Below are 20,454 nucleotides of genomic sequence, written 5' to 3' on the forward strand. Positions count from 1 at the left end.
TCGTTTCAGATTTCAGATACTCAGACTCCACCTTTACTTTCACCTACGTTGGCGGCCCCAAAAGGTATTTATATGTATAGAGTTGCTTCATTTCCTGTTCACAGGCTGGTGTTTCCTTTGTTCTTAGCGTGTTCCGTGTTCGGGTGTTTTTTTCTTCTTCTCTTGTTGTTGTCGTTTAGCCACGTCCCAAGCCTGAGGTCTCTCGATTTTAAATGGAAGAGGGGAAATAAATAGGTTTGATTCAAGTGTTTCTAAGATCACGCCACGGGCCAACAACAGAGCTCTCACACACTTCGTGCTAAAGGTGTTCTACAGTAGTACCTAGCTCTTGAGCCTTTAGAGATTGACATAGGCGAATGCAAAACCAGAATATTGGGCATAAAAGACATAAGATGTCACAGAATAGTTTGGTCACATGTGATTTTTCTGGTGAGCTGGGGCTGCACGTTTCTATGTTTTTCGTAGGTTGACATAAACACAATTCTCCATCTTTTTTTTTTCAAGGAGTCTTATTTTGGTTTTCATAGTTAGAAAGAATTTGGAAGTTATATGAAGCTGGAATGTGTAAACTTCTTTCTTGAGGGGGAAGAATGAGAGATACATATGTTAAATTGTTAGCATTGTGAAGTAAGCCCAAATCCAATTTTGTGTTTACCACTTAGAGATGAAATTAAACCATTAAAATATGCCTTGCTGTCTTCACTTGTTAAGGTAGAATTTTCACCCTGTTAGACCTTTGGGGACACAGTGGTTTAAAAGCAGTGGCCACATCTGAGAACTGTCAGAGATTTAGCTTTGCTGTTAGAACCTGACATTCAATACCGTTTGATCATATTCCAAAATATCTTTTAGCTAATGGAAACATTTAGGAACATATAAATTGCAAAAGAAGCTTTCTTCTGTAAATACATTTTTAAAACGCTTGGAATAAATGTGAATCTTAAAAATGCTTAGGATTTGTGTTGCAGTGTACATTTCAAAAAAGCTTGCATTGAAATAGTTACCACATTTCCCATAGGCACAGTGTACCTAAGTGTCAGGATTGGTATAGTGATTGGATTTACTAGTTGAAAATATAACATATGTAGTATGGACTTTATTAAAATTACAGTATTTCTAAATTTTCTATAGTACCGTCATTTTTGAATAAAAAGAATACATTAGAAGAGATTCAGGTAAATTAACACTGTTCTTACACTTACTATCCGAAGGATGCTAGTGTATGACTGATAACCTCTTGAATTGTTTTAATAGTTAAAAATATGCTATGTGGCCCACTGAAAACATTCCCCACGCTTCTGGGTTGATACCTGCTTGAGTTGTCTGTTTCACAATTGTTCTCATGAGAGGTGTGGACTTGGAAAGCCCTGGGTAGGCTTTTCAACTAATTAGCTTTATTATTAACAGTAATATACTTGTTTTGGCCTCAGTTTACTTATCTGTACAAAAAAGGGATGAACCTTACAGTTAATCACTAAGATCTGTTTGCGCCAAGATTCTTTATCAGGAAATTACTGATAAAGTAATTACTGATAAAGTTAGCACAGCAAGAGGTGGAGAAGTTATAACTGCCTCCAGGAGCAAGGCCTGGTGATTGGGATGGATAAGTAACTAATTGAGATAGCATCAGTTTTCATGTAGGAACAAACACCATGGATGCTCTTAAAATAAGAGATGTTTCCTTCTCTATGTTATCCTGCTAAAGGATAGTTTTTTCCTTGCTTCCTGATTTAAATAACAGTTCACTTGCATATGTATTGTGGAACAGCTTGCTTTTTAAAGATTGTTGTGACTTGTTGATGTGATTGCTTTGTCTTTCCAGAAGCTTGCTCTATAAACCAATGTATAAAAGATTGTTTCAGTACTGTAATAATAATACCTTTAATATTACCCTTTTGTGGGTTTGTAGCTAATGGCAGAAAATAAATTTTCTGAAAGAAAAAATACTATTTTCATGAACTACATTGTCAATATTAGAGTTTGATACTTGTTATGTATTTTTCATTGTTGTGTGTCAATCGGACATTTAAAAATGAAATAATCCTTTGTTTTGATTTAAAATGCTTATCAAATTATTATATTTAGTTGATAGTGTCATTTCGGATTGTTATCGTTCAGTCCCTAAGTCGTGTCCAATTCTTTGCGATCCCATGGCTGCAGCATGCCAGGCTTCCCTGTCCTTCACTATCAAACTCATGTCTGTTGAGTTGGTGATGCCATCCAGCCATATCATCCTCTGTCACCCTCTTCTCCTGCCCTCAATCTTTCCCAGCATCTGTTACCCCCATCTCCTCCTGCCTTCAATATTTCCCAGCATCAGGGGCTTTTCCAATGAGTCGGCTCTTCACATCAGGTGGCCAGAGTATTAGAGCTTCAACTTCAGCATTAGTCTTTCCAATGAGTATTCAGGATTGATTCCCTTCTGATTAACTGGTTTGATCTCCTTGCTGTCCAAGAGACTCTCAAGAGTCTTCTCCAGCACCACAATTCGAAAGCATCAGTTCCTCGGTCCTCAGTCATTTCGTGTAAACTAGACTTATTTTCCTGATTAAAGGACGGTGGAGATCTTCTGGAGAGATAGTCCGTGCTTATCTTGAATTGTGCTATCATTTCATTTAAACCATTGAAAACATTTATGTTCAAAACATGATTTCAAGAATAATTTTCAGTTCAGGTTGTAGATAAAACTTAATCTGCTGTTTCCTCTCTGACAGTCTCCAGGAATAGTTACACTTTGTTCTGAGGCAGAAGTTGATCTTACATATTATTCTTCAAAAAAAATAATACTGAAAATTTTTTTTCACAAAATTTTTTGTGTGTGTTTCTGTGGATAAGAGGACATGCCAAGAGGCCAGTGTATCAGGGCTGGCCATCGGCCTAGTAGATTGGCCTTTCATTTGGAGGTTGTGAGAGGGGCAGAGTGCCTTTTACATTTGCCCTTCTATTTGCGTGGACTTCAGGTGAGGTTTGAAGGGGAGCAGATGGTCAGCTAGAAGACTGGGTTCACTAGGTTTTCCCTCATGGGAAGGTTCATGGAATTATTATTATCCTCAGCTTTGTATTTGGAAACTTGAGGCTCAGAGAGTTTAGAGAACCGGCTCAGAGTTGCTCAGTTAATGATGGAGCTGCCATGTAAAGCCTGTTCTGTCACACTTCTGAGACCTGTCCTCTTTTCTGTACACAAGTGTTCCCAGCTTCTTTGAGCAATCTCTTGAGACTTGAGCATCAGAAAAATGATGCAGATGTTTACCTGAGAGTTGTAGTTTTAGCATCATTTGATTGAGAAATGAGAAAAGAAGTGTTACATGTTAAGAATTGATTATTAATGCAGTCTACGTATGCTTGAAAACTTGGGGTATATATATCGGGCAAGGTTAGTTCCTTGTAGCACTGATCCTTACAATGCTTCTGATTCTGGCCTCCTGGGAAGAATTCCACAGTCGTCAGTCGTGCTGGGCCTGCTGTAGGCTCCTCCCGAATGCTGCCTCGCTATTTCATGGGTGTGCTAAAAACTAGAAACCAGGAGCCTCAGTTGTACACAGTTTGTAAGCTGATGCAAATTCATTCCTTCCCTATACTTTGTCATGCTGTTTCCTTTTTTCTTTCTCCCTTATTGGTTGGTAGTAAACTTAAGACCACAGAGATCTGGGGCTCTTGTCCCTCACCTCGTTTGCAGTCGGTTGTAGAGTCAGTGGTAGAAGAAACAGAAGGGGCCAAGTGAGTGGTGACGATTGTTTACAAAAAAAAATGGAAAAAGCAATAAGTCAAAAATAAAATAAAATTAAAAAACGCATGATTTCTCCATCTTCTATTAACATTAGAATTTATTCTCTCAGAATTTTTATGTGTCTGTCTGCATATAAAATGTACACATCCAAAGACTGTTATTGTCCTCTCGAGACCTCACTGTTTTTCACCCAAGAATATAACATTAATGTCTCTCCTTTAGGAAGGATATGAGAGTAAAGAAATATTTATTGAATTAGGAATTTTCCAATCAAGGAGTGTGCATGATAAGAAATGTAGTATTTATATTACAAATTATTAATAAATTAGAAATTTAATGTTTGGTGAAATGTTCAGAGTTGCCTATAAGTGTATACCCGGTACTGTGTGTCCATGGGTAGACTGACAGCTTTACCTTTTTGAATTAGGTAATTTTATTTTTGGCTGTGCTGGGTGTTCATTACTTTGCCCAGACTTTCTCTAGTTGTGGTGAGTGGGGCCACGCATCCTTGAGGTGCACGGGTTTCTCATTGCCGTGGCTTCTCTTGTCGTGAGGCACAGGCTCTAGGTGCACAGACTTCAGGAGTCGCAGCACGCGGCCTCAGTAGTTGTGACTCCTGGGCTCTAGAGCGCGGCCTCAGTAGTTGTGGCACACTGGGCTGAGTTGCTCCACGGCATGTGGGATCCTCCCCGGCCAGGGATCACATGGGTGTCCCCTTCATTGGCAGGTGGATTCTTATCCACTGCCCCATCAGGGAAGTCCCAGATTGACAGGTCTTCTGGCTGGTGGAAAACAATTTTCTAACCCAAATGACCAGGTATAGGGATACTCAGATAGTTCAAAAAGCCCCCAATCTGGTGATGTCCCTCAGGAATGGAATTTCTTATGAATCCAGAAGTTGCTTACCCAAATTATAAGCCCTGTTCTCTGATCTGTTCATATGTTTCCAGGAGACAGATAATGCAGTTTTTTAGGATAATAGAGAGTTATGGGGGCTGTGGTACACTGGAGAGTTTGGTTTTTTCAGAGTATTTAATTCAGTTACAAAAATCAACACCACTCTGGTGGTCGACCACATCTACTGGGGATCCTAATCTACCGGGGCTCCCATTGCACAGTCCTTTACTCATGGGATGCTATGGAAAGAGGCAATCCAGTTGACTTCTAAAGTGCATTTGTTTTCTTTCAAGTTACTTAGAAAGGAGGTGTGTACGTGTGTGCAAGAGTTGGGGAGCTGGGAGGGTAGAGAAGTAATTCCAGCATCTCAAAAAAGATTCATCAGTTTTCAAGCAAGAAGTACATGTTCATTCTAAAATTTTGAAATATGTAATTATTTTGAAACCTTCAAGAACTCCTGAAGGTGTCAGAATGAAAAGAATGATCATTTTTTTTAAAAAATAAAAAAATTAGAATGCTTCTCTTACCAATGGGGACCCGTTTTCCATAATTTTTGATTATATCAATTATTACCTAAAATGATGTTTTCTTAAAAAATGTGTTCGCTGGAGCCCTGGGAACCTGCTTTGGAGGTTTGGGGTGACTGGTGGAAGGGAGTGTGACAGAAGCTGAATGAGTGAGAGCCAGGCTTTCACATCCCTTTGTAAATTACAGCTGCTCTATCTAGCTCTTCCTGTTCCGGTATAACATTTTCTTTGAAAACTGTTTCATTGGTAAATGAGTTTTAAAACCATTGACCTAAAGTAACCACCAATTTAACACAAGTTTAACTTTATTGAAGCTTATATGTTAAAAAAATTAAACTCCATTTATTTCATGGATTAAAATAATACTGCTAATGATATTTATTGGGCATGGTCTCTGTAAGCTTTTTTGCCTACCTTACATCCTGTGTTTGCAATAAAAAAGACCAATAGGTATTTTGTCAGCTGTTGTACATTTTATAGGTAAAGAAACTGTTGGGTAGTTTAAATAGTTTATGGTTAGTAAGAAGCCGAGTAGGGATATACTGCAGTGTAAGTCAGTGTTTTTGTGAGGTTTTAAGGGACATGGGTTGAACTGGCGTGACTAGAATAGTTGGGAATGTTTGTGCCTGGGCAGGGATTGCTTTTGCTGGTGGAATGTCTGCCAGGGGCAGTACTGAAAATCTATTGTTGACAGGGGAAGCGCCCAAGCCCAGTGCTAAGCAGTAATGGTAGGAAGCTTATCTACATAGACTGTGGAATTCGTGTGCAAATATTGGGCCCATCCATTTAAATTCCCCATCATCTCTCTCTGCAGCATTGGGGAAAAAAGAAAAAAGAAACGGCATAAAAGTGAAATTTCATCAGTCTGAAAAATATTTTGTAATTCTCTGCACACATTTGCTTTTGGATGGATTGTGCTGTAGTAGATAAGTATTGCTCTAAGACAGCTGTCACTGACTTAGTATGGAATTTTAATCAAGTTATTGGTATGTAACCTTTCTTTTTTTCATTCTCTAAATTTCTGCAATCCTGTCTCCCATGTGCCCCCAGGAAAAACTAATCCAAATATGTTTTTATTAATAAGACTTGTCATTCTTGTCTTATTGTGATCATACTTCAGGTTTTCTGTTCAGTTATCTCACTTCAGTGCTGGGCAGTTCAACCCAACACATGGAAACATTTCCTCCTTTGAAGAAGAAGCTCTTCCCAGCCTTTCCCTGGTCAGTTTCACATCATTGGAGCCTGGTTTGGGGAACCTCAGTCTCAGGTTTCATGCATCCCACCTTCTTCTTCACCTTCTAAGCTCCACTAGCTCTTACTTTGGGATCATTGTTGGCACCTTCATTGCTCCCCGTGTCTGCACTTGGTCTGGGCCCTGATCACCTTGACTTGGGTCAGTCACTTTTAACCCGGGGTCTTAAAATACTCGATTAACAGCTACTCACCCATCCAGTTCATTTATACCTGAACTCTTTAAGCATTTATTTAATCAAAGCACTTAACCTGCTCAGAAGCTTTCAAATGCAACCAAGATTTTCTCCAGATTAAATTTAATTCTCATTCTTGACTTTCAAGAGCCACCGTTCCCATCCATTCATATATATTTCTCAGCCTTCCAAACGCTAACTCACTACTATTTATTTATTGACCTCATCTCTCTAATTAGCAACAGTTTGTATTAACTCAGTGCATTAAGCATATACGGCTCGTCAAGGTTTATTGATAGATAACATCTGTGTTGCATAATATTCTTGGTTTGGCTATCAAGATCATGGTTTGTATTATCACAAAGACTGATTGATTTCATCTTTCCTTTGACCACAAGTGGCATCTCTGTGAAAATATGTAATGTGTTCACACAGAAGAGGATAGAGGGAGACCCCGAGTGGAACAAGTTGAGATTGAGAAGACAAAAATGAAACCTGAGGAGGGTGGGTGGGATGAGAAAATAAACAGATCAGTCCCTATGCATTGCTGAATAACAACAACAGCTGCTCTCAATTGTAGTTTATTTGCATCTTGGCGGCATCCGGTCTGTGGCTGACACCTTCTTGGTATTAAATGGAGAATGCAAATGATTCAGTGTTAAATTTAAAAGGAAGACATTCACATAAGCCTTTGAGCAGTCAGATCATTTTTCCTTATACTGAAATTAGCAACCAAGATAGTTTCTTTTTGAACATTTTGAAATGTAGGTTGGAAAGACCTTCCCAATGGCCCGAAAGTGTTCTTAGGATTTGTTAACCAACTCTGAAGTGCTGTAGTTATTTGCATTTGCATCACTGTTTCGTTTAAAAAACAAATACAGGTTGTTATTAGCCAAGATTTAGTTGTAAAATATTTACTGTGTTTGAAGTAGAGAATTGAGCCAGAGACTAAAATAACTAGTTTACATTTGCTAGACTCTCATATCTATGCAGAAAAAAAGTTCAGGCAAAATTGGAAAACAACAGACCAAAATACTATTAAGGATAGAGCTGTATAAAAGGACAATGATAAGTCAAATAAAATAAGTCACACACATAAAATCAGTACTCTGTTTAAGAACTAGAACTCTTTTTAGCAGAGTGCCCAGAGTATAGTATTTCCTAATATTTCTTAAATGATAATAATATTTTTCCTATGTGGTAGCATTTCCCAAACCGTTTAATTAGCTGTTAGATATGTAGCCAAATATGTCTGGGAAATGCTTAGTTAAACAATATTAAACAATTTTAATGGTTGTCTTCTTAGAGGCTTTTATATATTAGTGTGCCTTATGCATACCCAAGAGGTGAATTAACTATTCAGGGTTTTTCAGACTTATTTGATTACAGATCTGGAACATCTCAAGAGAGCTGTTTTGTGGAAAACACTTTGGCAAACTCTGAGTCCTATTCATTAAAAAGTTTTTGAATAAACAACAGTATAATATAAATGGAAATTGCCGATTCACATTGAGCCCCGAAGAATTTATTTTCAGTCATTTTTACAGAACTTGCTTTATGACAGGGTAAGTGTTAGTTAAAGGCACTTGGCATTTCATGCCACCAACATTTCTACAGGAGGAGTTATTTCTCTGGGCTGCTCACTCTCTCCTCAGTTGTACTGAAGTCATTTATGATGAGAGCTCTCATCTGTTCTTTATGAAAGTACTGAAGTTAGCAGGGCCCTCTTTGGCACATGATTAGAAGTCAGCCTTTTAAGGACGTGTTGGAGATAGATAATGATTCTGTGTAGCAGAAGGACTCCTTATGTCCTCTTAAATTCTGCCGCTTTGACTGCAGTAGAGCTTCTTAGTGAGCCATCTTTGATGGAGTATATATTTTGGGAGAAGTTGGTGGTGAGAAAAGACTAGAATTTATCTAAATGTTTCGTTTCTTTGACAAATTATATTTAATAAATCAGTGAAGGTATCTATTTTGTGAAATCATTTTCCTCCCAGTGACCACATGAGAAAATTACTTGAAGGAGTTTTCAAACATTTCTCAGAATTTTTTCAACACTAGTCTGGAAATGAACTCTCTCTTCTTTAAACAGCATCAGTCGTTAAACTTTAGGCAGCCACACATTACTTTGGGCTTCCCAGGTGGCACTTGTGGTAAAGAATCCACCTGCCAATTTAGGAGATACCTGAGACAAGGATTCAATCCCTGGCTGGGTCAGGACAATCTCCTGGAGGAGGGCATGGCAACCCACTCCAGTATTCTTGCCTGTAGAATCCCATGGACAGAGGAGCCTGGCAAGCTACAGTCCATAGGGTCGCAAAGAGTTGGACACGATTGAAACGACTTAGCATGCACACACGTTACTTGTGGTAACATATGTGTGGAGAATGAATTGTCTGCTTTAAAGTGCTCTCCTGGGGACAGAGGGTCAGGTCTGTATTCAGAGTGATTCATGTTAACATTTGCTGTTTTTTTCTGTACTAACTACTGTTGTGATTCAGTGGAACCTCACACATACTGAGAATCTAGTTCTAGGTTTCTCATTTGAAAGTTAGTGTGCAAAATGTTAACATTGAATTTGTAATTGTGATAATACATTTATTCACCTACATGTATTCGTATCAGTGATCTTCTTCAGAACAAAGTCATCCATATTAGCATGTGAGAGACCTAAGCAGAAGGCTAAAATCTGCTTCCTGGATAAAAGCTGGTGCAGTCATCCTTTCTCATTAAAATGCACCACAGCTAGATATGCAGCAGGAAAAAAACAGGCCCTTCAGCTGAAAAGCAGTCATTGCTTTATTATTACTACAGAATTTGATATGATTTCTATAGTGATTGGTGGTAGTGGTTTAGTTGCTTTGTCCTGTCTGACTCTTGCAACTCTGCTGACTATAGCCCACAAGGCTCCTCTGTCCATGGGATTTCCTAGGCAGGAATACTGGAATGGGTTGCCATTTCATTTTTAGCTAACGAAGAAAGATGTTTGAATAGTTCACTGCGAGCCACATTCTTTCTTGATTCTTCTTGGATCAGCCAATCCTTCTGGGAAAACCAGCCTAGAACAGTGAATTCAGTGAGTTTCCATTAAGTGATTTCAATCAGAGTTGCGTATTCTTCACTGAGTTTGTTCCCCTACTGATGAAACTTTGGCCAAGAAAGATTTTAAACTTAATTTTTTTGAAATCATACTAGTTTGATTTCATTGGAGCTTTCTGTGTTGACTTCCTATGTCATTAATTTAAAATTTCCAGTATTCTCAATTCTTGATGTCCAATATATACAAAATTCTTTCTAGCTGTAAGTAATTGGTAGGGAAAAATCCACATAGGGCAATAGTTTCATAAAGGAGTTGTTTAAAACTAATGTTGACATTTTCAGCCTTTGGATTATTCTGGGAAATGTTACATTTCAAACGTACTTTTAAATCAGAATTCAGGTGCTTAATACTTCACAGCTATTAGAACGGCCAAAATGCAGATCACTGAAAGCACCAAATACTGTCAGAGATGTGGAGCAATAGGAATTGCTGGTGGGAAAACCAAGTGTAGGTCCAACCACTTTGGAAGACAGTTTAGATAGATAGTTTCGTGTAAAACTAAACCTACTCTGACCTGTGATTCAGCAGTCACACTCCTCTGTAGTTATCCCAAATATTTGAAAAATGAATGTCCACATGAATATCTGCACATGATGTTTACAGCAATTTTACTCAAAATGGCCAAATCCTGGATATAACCAACATGTCCTTCAGATGGTGGGTGGATAAATAAACCATGGTATATCCAGACAAGAGGGGAATGTTTTTCAGTGCTAAAAAAAAGATGAGCTATCAGGCCATAAAAAGATTATGAAGTGAAGTGAAGTGGCTCAGTCGTGTCTGACTCTTTGTGACCCCATGGACTGTAGCCTACCAGGCTCCTCCCTCTGTGGGATTTTCCAGGCAAGAATACTGGAGTGGGTTGCCATTTCCTTCTCTAGATCTTCCGGACCCAGGGACTGAACCCTGGTCTCCCGCTTTATAGGCAGACGCTTTACCGTCTGAGCCACCAGAGAAGTTAAAAAAAAAAAAAAGACATGGAGGAAACTTAAGTGCGTTCTACTAAGTAAAAACAGCCAATATGAAGGGCTGCATCCTGTGTGGTTCCAACTACATGACGTTCTGGAAGAGACAAAACTATGGAGATAGTAAAAGGATCAGTGGTTGCCAGGAGTTAATGGAGAAAGAATGGCTAGATAGGTAGAACAGAATTTTCAGGCTATTGAAACTGTTCCATGTGATGCTGTACGGGTAGATATATGTCATTGTGCATTTGTGTAAATCCATAAAATGTGCAACATGAAGAATGAACCCTAAAAATAAACTGTAGATTCTGGATAATAATGATGTGTAGTATATGTTCCTCATTAGTAATAAAGGTACTGCTCTGGTGGGGCATGTTGGTGATGGGAGGGGCTGTGCTTGTGTTGAGTGTCAAGGCTATGTTTGGACTCCCTGGTGGCTTACATGATAAAGAATCCACCTGCAATGCAAGAGACTCAGATTTGATTCCTGGGTCAGAAAGATCCTCTGGAGAAGGGAATGGCTACCCACTCCAGTGTTCTTGCCTGGAGAATCCCATAGACAGAGGAGCCTGGTGGGCTACAGTCCATGGGGTTGCAAAGAGTCAGGCATTGACTGAGTAACTAACACTTTCACACACTTTTGATGAGGACTCTCTATATTCTGCTCAGTTTGGCTGTGAATCTAAAACTGCTCTAAAACAAAAAGTCTGTTTAAAAAAAATTGCCGGGGAAAAAAGGCAGGTACTTGCCAAAACTTTTCCAACTTATGATTCAGATCTATAGAAAGTTTAAGGATTTCTTATACAGGTTTATAAATTTAAATCAGGAAAGTATAAAATTAGCTATTTAGTTTTACTAAATAAAAGTGTCTTGGCACAAAACTGAAATGGGTAACCTGTATTATGTTAGCTAATTTTGTAAAAGAAAATCAGCTTTAAATTAGAAATCAATTTTATTCAAGTAGAAATTATCAAACTATACTAAGTAATAAGTATTTTGTATTCTAGGAGTTATCAGTAACTATTACAAATTTTCTATGCCTCCAGAATTTTAGTCAGTATGTGCTGTATTGTGTTTAGTTGCTCAGTCGTGTCTGACTCTTTGCGACACTATGGACTGTAGCCTCAGGCTCCTCTGTACATGGGGATTCTCCAGGCAAGAATATTGGAGTGGGTTGCCATACTCTCCTTCAGGGGATCTTCCCAACCTAGGGATCGAACCTAGGTCTCCCACATTGGAGGCGGATTCTTTACCATCAGAGCCTCCAGAAAAGCCCTTAGTCACCATAGAAATCCAATATTGATAATGCCAGTGCATTTCTCAAAACCAAGTAGAACTTGGTGCTATCAGACATTTCTGTGGCTGAATACTGAACTTAAACATAACATATTTTTGAAACACACATGCACATATGCACAAACCTGTAAAACCCTGAAATGACAGTGCATTTTAAGCTTTCCCCCTCAACATACAAAGATAACATTCTGAAGTACATTTGCAGACATTAAGAAATAATCTGCCTATTTCATTCTCTCACATACACACATCCCCATATGGTTCTCAAAGATTGGTGGCACAGAGAAATGAATTACTTTGAAATTTTTTTTTTTAGTGGGGAGGGATAGGTAAGCAAGAAGCATCATATAATCTTTAAAAGTTTTGGTACCACATTACAGCTTTTAGAACCACCACAAACATACATAAAGTTCTCAATGATTATAAGTTTTACTGTGTTTACAGATTAACTTTAGTCTAAATATTCAGAGATTATGAAATTATATTTTGTATTTTTCAAAGAAAATACTGCAAATGTAGGTTAACTGATACAGTTATTTCACAATTCTTTATAACCTGTAACATTACAGCACGGTATAGCACAATTAGTTTGGATTATTTTAATCAACCAGTCAAATGAATTAACCTCTCAAAGTCTGGATTTTATCATCTATGAAATGGCAGTAGTTATACTGCAGGGTTTGGAGGACTGAACTAGATAATAGGTTTGGAAAGGTGTATTGTTAGTCATTCAGTCGTGTCTGATTTTTTTCGACCCCATGGACTGTAGCTTGCCAGGCTCCTCTGTCCATGGGATATCGCAGATGAGAATACTGGAGTGCGTTACCATTTCCTTTTCCAGGGGGTATCCTGACCTGTGAATCAAACTTGGGTCTGCTGCATTGGCAGCAGATTCTTTACCATCTGAACCAGCAGGGAAGCTCAGTAAGTTTGGAAGGGAGATCTGAAGACTGTTCTTCGGCTTTGTGGTTTGCTAGAAGGAATCACAGGACTCAAAAGCTGTTAAACTCACTGTTATATTTTGTTCTAACAAAAGGATGCAGATTAAAATCAACAAAGGGCCCAGGCTCACTGGGCAAAGTCTAGGAGAAACCAGCACAAGTTCTCAAGTGTCTGGTCAGTAGCGTCACATGGACACATTTGATTTTCCCCGCCATGATGTGTGATAACACATGCAGGATATTGCCAACCAATGAAATTCTCCTGAGTCTTGATGTCCATAGCTTTTATTAGGGGTCAGTCACAGGCATGATGAGGAAGTCATGGCAACCCACTCCAGTATTCTTGCCTGGAAAAATACCCATGGACACAGGAGCCTGGGGTCCCAAAGAGTTGTACATGACTAAGCGACTAAACACACAGCACAACACAGGCATGATGCCCCTTTGTGACTGACCTCAGCTACTTAGATTCCAGCCACAAAGCAAAAAAACATTTGTTGGCATAACTGTCTGAGCAAATCCAAGACCACAGGCCTACAGGAACACCTTTATCAGGTAGAAGATTCATTTCAAGGGCTCCAAGCTCATTTCCTAAGAACTGGCCAAGGGCCAGTCTTAAAGACAGACTTTTCCTGGGAATGTGCAGGGTTTGAACGTCCAAAGCTCGAGTTAAACCTTTCCTGCTGTGTCCAACACAACACTTAAAAGAAAGCAATACTTGATGTAATTATTCAAAGCACTAGCCCTGATTCTGCTTCCCTAGCAGCTCAGTTCCGGAGAAGGCAATGGCACCCCACTCCAGTACTCTTGCCTGGAAAATCCCATGGACGGAGGAGCCTGGTAGGCTGCAGTCCATGGGGTCGCTAAGAGTCGGACACGACTAAGCAACTTCACTTTCACTTTACCCTTTCATGCACTGGAGAAGGAAATGGCAACCCACTCCAGTATTCTTGCCTGGAGAATCCTAGGGACGGCAGAGCCTGGTGAGCTGCCGTCCGTGGGGTTGCACAGAGTCGGACACGACTGAAGCGACTTACCAGCAGCAGCAGCTCAGTTCAGTTCAGTTCAGTCGCTCAGTTGTGTCCGACTCTGCGACTCCACGAGCTGCAGCAGACCAGGCCTCCCTGTCCAACACCAATTCCCAGAGCCCAGCCAACCTCATGTCCATTGAGTCAGTGATGCCATCCAACCATCTCGTCCTCTGTCTTCCCCTTCTCCTCCTGCCCTCAATCTTACCCAGCATCAGGGTCTTTTCCAATGAGTCAGCTCTTCGCATCAGGTGGCCAAAGTATTGGAGTTTCAGCTTCAACATCAATACTTCCAATGAACACCCAGGACTGATCTCCTTTAGGATGGACTGGTTGGATCTCCTTGCTGTCCAAGGGACTCTCAAGAGTCTTCTCCAACACCACAGTTCAAAAGCATCAATTCTTCGGCGCTCAGCTTTCTTTATAGTCCAACTCTCACATCCATAGACAACTACTGGAAAAACCATAGCCTTGACTAGACGGACCTTTATTGACAAAGTAATGTCTCTGCTTTTTAATATGCTGTCTAGGTTGGTCATAACTTTCCTTCCAAGGAGTAAGCATCTTTTAATTTCATGGCTGCCATCACCACCTGCAGTGATTTTGGAGCCCCCCAAAATAAAGTCTCTCACTGTTTCCACTGTTTCCCCATCTATTTGCCATGAAGTGATGGGAGCGGCTCAGTGGTACAAAATTCTTTGCCTGACAGTGCAGGAGACAATTGTTCGATCCCTGGGTCAGAAAGATCCCCTGGAAAAGGAAATGGCAACCTACTCCCACGCCAGTAGTCTTGCCTGAAGAATTCCATGGACCGAGGAACCTGGCAGGCTATATAGTCCGTGGGGTTGTAAAGAGTCAGAGATGACTTAGTGACTAAACAACCACAACGGCAACAAACCTGATGCTAGTTCCTGGAGTCTAGACCCCAGGAGCAGGCAGAATAAGGGGAGAAATGCCCTCTTTTGGGTAGGACAGTTGCCCTGATTGATTTGGAAATACAAAATTTTCTCAATTTAGAAAGGCATTAATTTGCAAGGTGCATTATCATCGAATAACAGCTTATAATAAAAACTGTATTAAGTATACACCACAGTTAAAAAGATAGCCGTAGCATATATCCACTTATATAACTGCGTGCTATTTTTTTTTTTTTTTCAGTGTCTCAAAGTCAAAGTGTAAACCTTTGTCATTCTTAGAGTCTGAACATTCTCTGGAATCACTGGCCGTTGTCAAGTCACTGCAGTATTCCAGTGATACTGACTTGCCTTCCCCAAGTTATGGATTCCTCATCTTCACCTGTAACTTTAGAATAGTTAGGTCTCCTTTTCTTTTAATTTGAAAAATGACAGGATTTTGTCTACGCTCCTTATTTGCTTTACCTTGTATTTTTTCCCTTTCTCTCACAGAGTTGTGTAATTGTGAAAATTAAGTAGTTTCTCTGGAAAATTAGTTAAAGTGTATTTTATGGTCACTACCAGAGCCCTTCTCTTGGCAGGTCCCTCCTATTGTCCCAGTCTTCCCCATCCTTAGAATGTCTTCGTATATTCTGATACATTTGGCAGTTTCCCCTGACTTTTCTGGCAGTGTCTGACCTGTAGTGTGACCGTCTCCATAGGGGAAAAAAAATTTTTATTTTAAGGCTGTGTCATAGCTTTATGCAACAGGCACATGGTGATTCCAACACAAGTGACCCAGGGGTGACAATCAAACGAGATGAAATGTTCTGTTGAGGTCTGAGTTCTCTCTTGCTGACACTGGCAGGTAAATGTCACAGCTACTTCCTGCATAGTAGTTAAGAAGTTTATCCTTTGATATATATTTTAGTGATAATAAGTTAGAAACATGAACCTTATAATCAGGGAAATTCAATAAAAAACAAAGACTTACTGAGCCAGTAATTTGAGATAGGCAAATAATCCTTAATTTCTGCCTCTGAATTGCCTCTTACATTTTGATCCCAAGCAGATTTCTCATTCATCCCATGTCCTTTACGTGCTGGAAAAGCTGTTGGAAGAAACAGGTGACTGGAATAACTTTATGCATTTTGATAGCCTAGATATTAACATGCTTAATTAAAGTGTCTGTTTGATAATTTAAATTAATTGGAAGCAATGTAATAAAGGGATTTTTCAGGTTTTGTAGAGAGGCTAATTTAAGGACCAAATATTCATCACTAGGCTGACTACCTCTGTCTCCTCCATTACTCTACATCAGTGCCCCCTGTTCTTATTTTTCACAGCACCCTCCTGCCTGCTTCCCACACCCTATGTACTGTTTTTTTTATTTTATTTTTGGACAATGACGCTCAAGGCTGTTAGGGCTTCTTGGATGGCTCAGCCATAAAGACTCCACCGGCGGTGCAGGAGACACAGGTATGATCCCCCTGGGTCGGGAAGATCCCCTGGAGGAGGAAATGGCAACCCAGCCCCGTATTCTTGCCTGGAAAATCCCATAAACAGAGGAGCTTGGCGGGCTTCAGTCCAAAATGTTGCAGAATGTCAAACACAACTGAATAACTGAGCATGCATGCATGCACTCAAGACTCTTGGAGCTGATACTCCAGGCAAAGTGGGAAACGGGAAGGGTGAATAAACATAGAGGTCATTTGTAAACCATCTGTATTCTTGCTGCTCCTCCATTCACTCTGTCTGTTCCTCTCTGTGTGCGTGTCTGTTTCAATATACATTTTACATGCAGAAATCTACGGTTTTTTAAGAGCAACTATTATCACAGTTAAAACCTGGGGAAATTGATTTTCTTAAAGGAAATACCAATTGGCAGATAAAATTAGTTGATTCCCCCCCACACCCGACACTTGCTTAAGTGTATTGATCAAATACACTCTGAAGAAAAACATCACTGTTTCATGAAATATGTTTCACTTTCATCTGCCTTCCATATTCCACTAACTCAAGCTTCCTCTTTCTAAGGGTTAGTTCCTAAGTGATGTTGGAAGCCATGTGTGTGGTAAGAGGGTAGAATTGCAAAATCAGATATAAATAAAAATAAAATCTTGATACATTTGGTACAAATCCATCTGTCCCGTGTCCTTTATTAGAACCTGAGGGCATGCCTGATTTTCATAAAAGCCATGTGTCGCCATTCAAAGAAGCAAGCAAAAGTTATTTTTGATACCCTACTGAAAAGCACATGGATTACTTAATTGTATTAGAAATTTTGCAGATGGTTGAAATTTTATGAAATGCTGAGTTTTATCTTTTTTGTGAATTCAAAAGATAGATCCTAGTTTTCCTTTTTAAATTATTTATTTTTGGCTGTGCTTGGTCTTTGTTGCTGCACAGGCTTTTTCTCTAGTTGTGGTGCGCATGCTTCTCATTGCAGTGGCTTCTTTTGTTTCAGAGCACAGGCTCTAGGCGCATGGACTTCAGTAGTTGTGGCACATGGGCTCAGTAGTTGAGGATCCTGGGCTTTAGAGCACAGCTTCCACACTTGTGGTACATGGGCTTAGTTGCTCTGCAGCATGTGGGATCGTCCTGGATCAGGGATCGAACCTGTGTCTCTTATATTGGTAGGCGTATTCTTTACCACTAAGACAGCAGGGAAGCCCAACCCTAGTTTTTCTTAAAAATTAATTTACATAGATAGTTTGCCGAATAATAGGGTATGAGTGAGTTTTTGTTCCAAGTTTAAAGAATGTATATTACCAGAGATAATAAGAATCAAATGTATCCTATCCTGTTAGAAAATGCTACTTTTTCTTGGAATTTTTAATGACAAGAATTTAATGACATAGCTAAGTGTTCTTTTGTTTCATTTAAAAAAATAGCTTCAGTAAAATACAATTAAGCGTTGAGATTTGTTCTTTCAATATCTAAGGTTTTTTTTTTTTTTGGCTAAAAATTAAGTGAGTTTAGCTTTGAATCCAGTTATTCATTCTTGAAGAGTTGTTGGGTGACTGATCTATGAGGCAAGTCATGTTACCATCCTGGATGTGGATAGTCACTTATAAGTATCTTCTAGATCCTGTTTACTTAAAATCAAAGGGATTAGCATTGGGTGGCTGAAAAGGAGGGTGAATATTCCTCTTTGATATCTAGAGCAGCAAATTTACAGATTCATTATTCTTACAGCTCAAATTGTCTAAGAGCCTCATATATGAAATTTAATTTCAGTTTCATTTACTTGTAAAGCAGTTTATTAAAAATAGAATTAAAGTCCTCATTTTGAAGTTATAGAGGAGACTCAAGAATCAGAAGAGAGTTTCTTTCAACTTGAAGTTGAAAGTCTGTGAGTTCAGGGACTAATAAGTAAAAAAGCAAATGAGGTAGTGTGATTATTAAGGGGGAGCTATTCCTGTAGTTACTGTGACTTGCTTGAGGAACATTCCAATCCTGAATCTCCCACTTTCTGTGCTCTGTCTCCCCACACGCCATTCTTCTTTTTCAATTTCTTCTTTTTGAACGTGATGTGATTGGACCCCAAATAGCCAGTGCTTGTTAGAATCCTGTCTAAAACGGCACAGACTTTCTTCACTGACCAGAGGGAACATAAGGACATATTTTATGACATATTTTTTGATAGTTTAAAACAATCTTGTATGTTTTGTTTTCTTCTGTGTTTAATTTCATGGTTATCACTGTTTCATATGCTCACACTTACAGCTTTTGCTACAAAGCAGAGGATGAGTTAGTCAGATAGCATCACTGACTCAATGGACATGAATTTGAGCAAACTCTGGGTGATAGTGGAGGACAGAGGAGCCTGGCGTGCTGCAGTCCATGGGGTCTCAAAGAGTTGAACACAACTTAGTGACTGAGCAACAACAATACAAAGCAGTGTAAATGTTGCACCTGTTATCATTGTCATGTTGACAGATGGCAGTGTATGGATAGATGGTTGGAATTTTGTTGTTTGAGTGAGACTGTGCCATTATAAATTTGTTTTCCCAAGTAACAGTATATTCTGTACTTCTGAGTAGAGAAATCCAGGTCTGAACTAAGCATAATTGAATACACAGCAAGGGGAGGTGGCATAGGGAATAACATTTGGTGCTACTTCCTTTCCTTATAATTTGTTCATTGTATTTTAATATGAATAAGAAGTTTTTTACCAAGATGAAAGTAACATTTTGCGAAGGTTAATTTTAATAAAATCATTTGGGCTTATTTATAGTCACTTAACATTTTCAGTCCATGTGTTAATATTAATTCTACTTGCTAGAGAGAAAGTACATATATGGTATTCAGTGTGATAATCACCTTATTACTGCAGACACGTAGAAGTTTGGCATTTTTAATATCAGATGTTTTAAGTTAAGAGAACTTGCCAGTGTCCCACAGCAGAGACAATCTCTGCTTGCTTGTGTCTCTTTAATATTTCTGTGATAAAATTAAGCCTAGAGGCCTTATGCTATTTTAAATGTTCAAAATGAGGTCATGTAAATGTTGTGTCAGACTTTTAATTCATGAGTAGTATCCTCATGAATAGTGAAGATAAGTTATATTTATACCCTACTACTTGCTTAGCTGTGGATCAGCAGAGGTGAACAGAGAGTAGTAATGTTACTTTCAAATGTTGGTAAACTATTTTTCTTGATCTCATATATGAGTGTGATGACTTTTTTTTTTTCTTTGTGAACGTTGAAACGTATGGTCCAAGTGTGAGTACGTTTGGGGAAGGCAAGATGAAATGCTTCAAATCAGGGCTGACCTGGAAATTTTGTGGATTTGGAGGGGGAGGGAGTGAAAAGGAACTTTAAAAGCAAGAGAATGAATAGTAGAGACGATGGATTAGCAGCAGAGCTCAGGGATCCCAAGGATTTATCTTGAAGAGATTGAGGAGAATTCCTGTGGTTTATGCTGCAGGGGATCAGATTGAAAGCCTTCCACCTAGGAAATGATTTAAATACCCTGGTGCTATACAGACTGTGAATGCTTTATGTACTTTGAGAAAGAGGTTTAACCCTTCTCCTAGATTCCATCAATTTCAGATGTAATGCAAGTACACTTCCCCTTTGGCTATTTTACAAGGACATTGAGGATTAATTAAATTTAAAAGAAAGTAGTGCATCGAACCCCCAGGAGGCAGAGGAGCTATGTATTATTTTCTCATCATTCATTCCTTATTCATTCATTTTGCAAATATTTGTTGAATATCAGTTACAATGAAGACACTATAGCAAGGTACTCTAACTGGGAATATAAAGATGAATGATGAGGGTGGCTTCTGCCCTCATTACGTATTGTGTTCATAGTTTATTTTAAACATTTCCATTCTAATAGGAGTAATGGTGCAGGGACATAACATTGCCAGTCTCAGCAATAATTAATCTTTGACTAACTTCACTGATAACATATTTTTACTTTGTAAATTCACTTTTCTCTTCTAAATTTAGAACTGCTCTACCTTCTACTGTAAGAGAGGCACAACATATACATTTTTCTATATTATAATCATTGCTATATGGATGCCTTTTTCTTACAGAAAAGCACAAATTATAATAGTAAATCAAAATAGACCCCTCATATACTTCTTCCATTAAAATATGTAGGTCATATTTTAGATGGCACACTGAGAATAATTTTA

At 38.9% G+C, this 20,454-nt stretch overlaps 1 protein-coding gene across 3 annotated transcripts in view; it reads left to right on the top strand.

Moving 5' to 3' along the window:
- Window positions 1–20,454, top strand: part of PARP8 (poly(ADP-ribose) polymerase family member 8) — a 200,278-nt gene that overhangs the window by 3,168 nt on the left and 176,656 nt on the right. For all 3 annotated transcript variants that reach the window (XM_081521336.1, XM_081521337.1, XM_081521335.1), the window contains exon 3: window positions 10–64. In XM_081521336.1, coding sequence (XP_081377462.1) covers window positions 10–64 — 55 coding nt within the window. The remainder of the gene's footprint in view (window positions 1–9; window positions 65–20,454) is intronic.

Source organism: Giraffa tippelskirchi, chromosome 8 (genome assembly GCF_054371585.1).
Source record: "Giraffa tippelskirchi isolate mGirTip1 chromosome 8, T2T-mGirTip1v1.2.pri, whole genome shotgun sequence".
In the NCBI taxonomy this organism is placed as follows: Eukaryota; Metazoa; Chordata; class Mammalia; order Artiodactyla; family Giraffidae; genus Giraffa; species Giraffa tippelskirchi.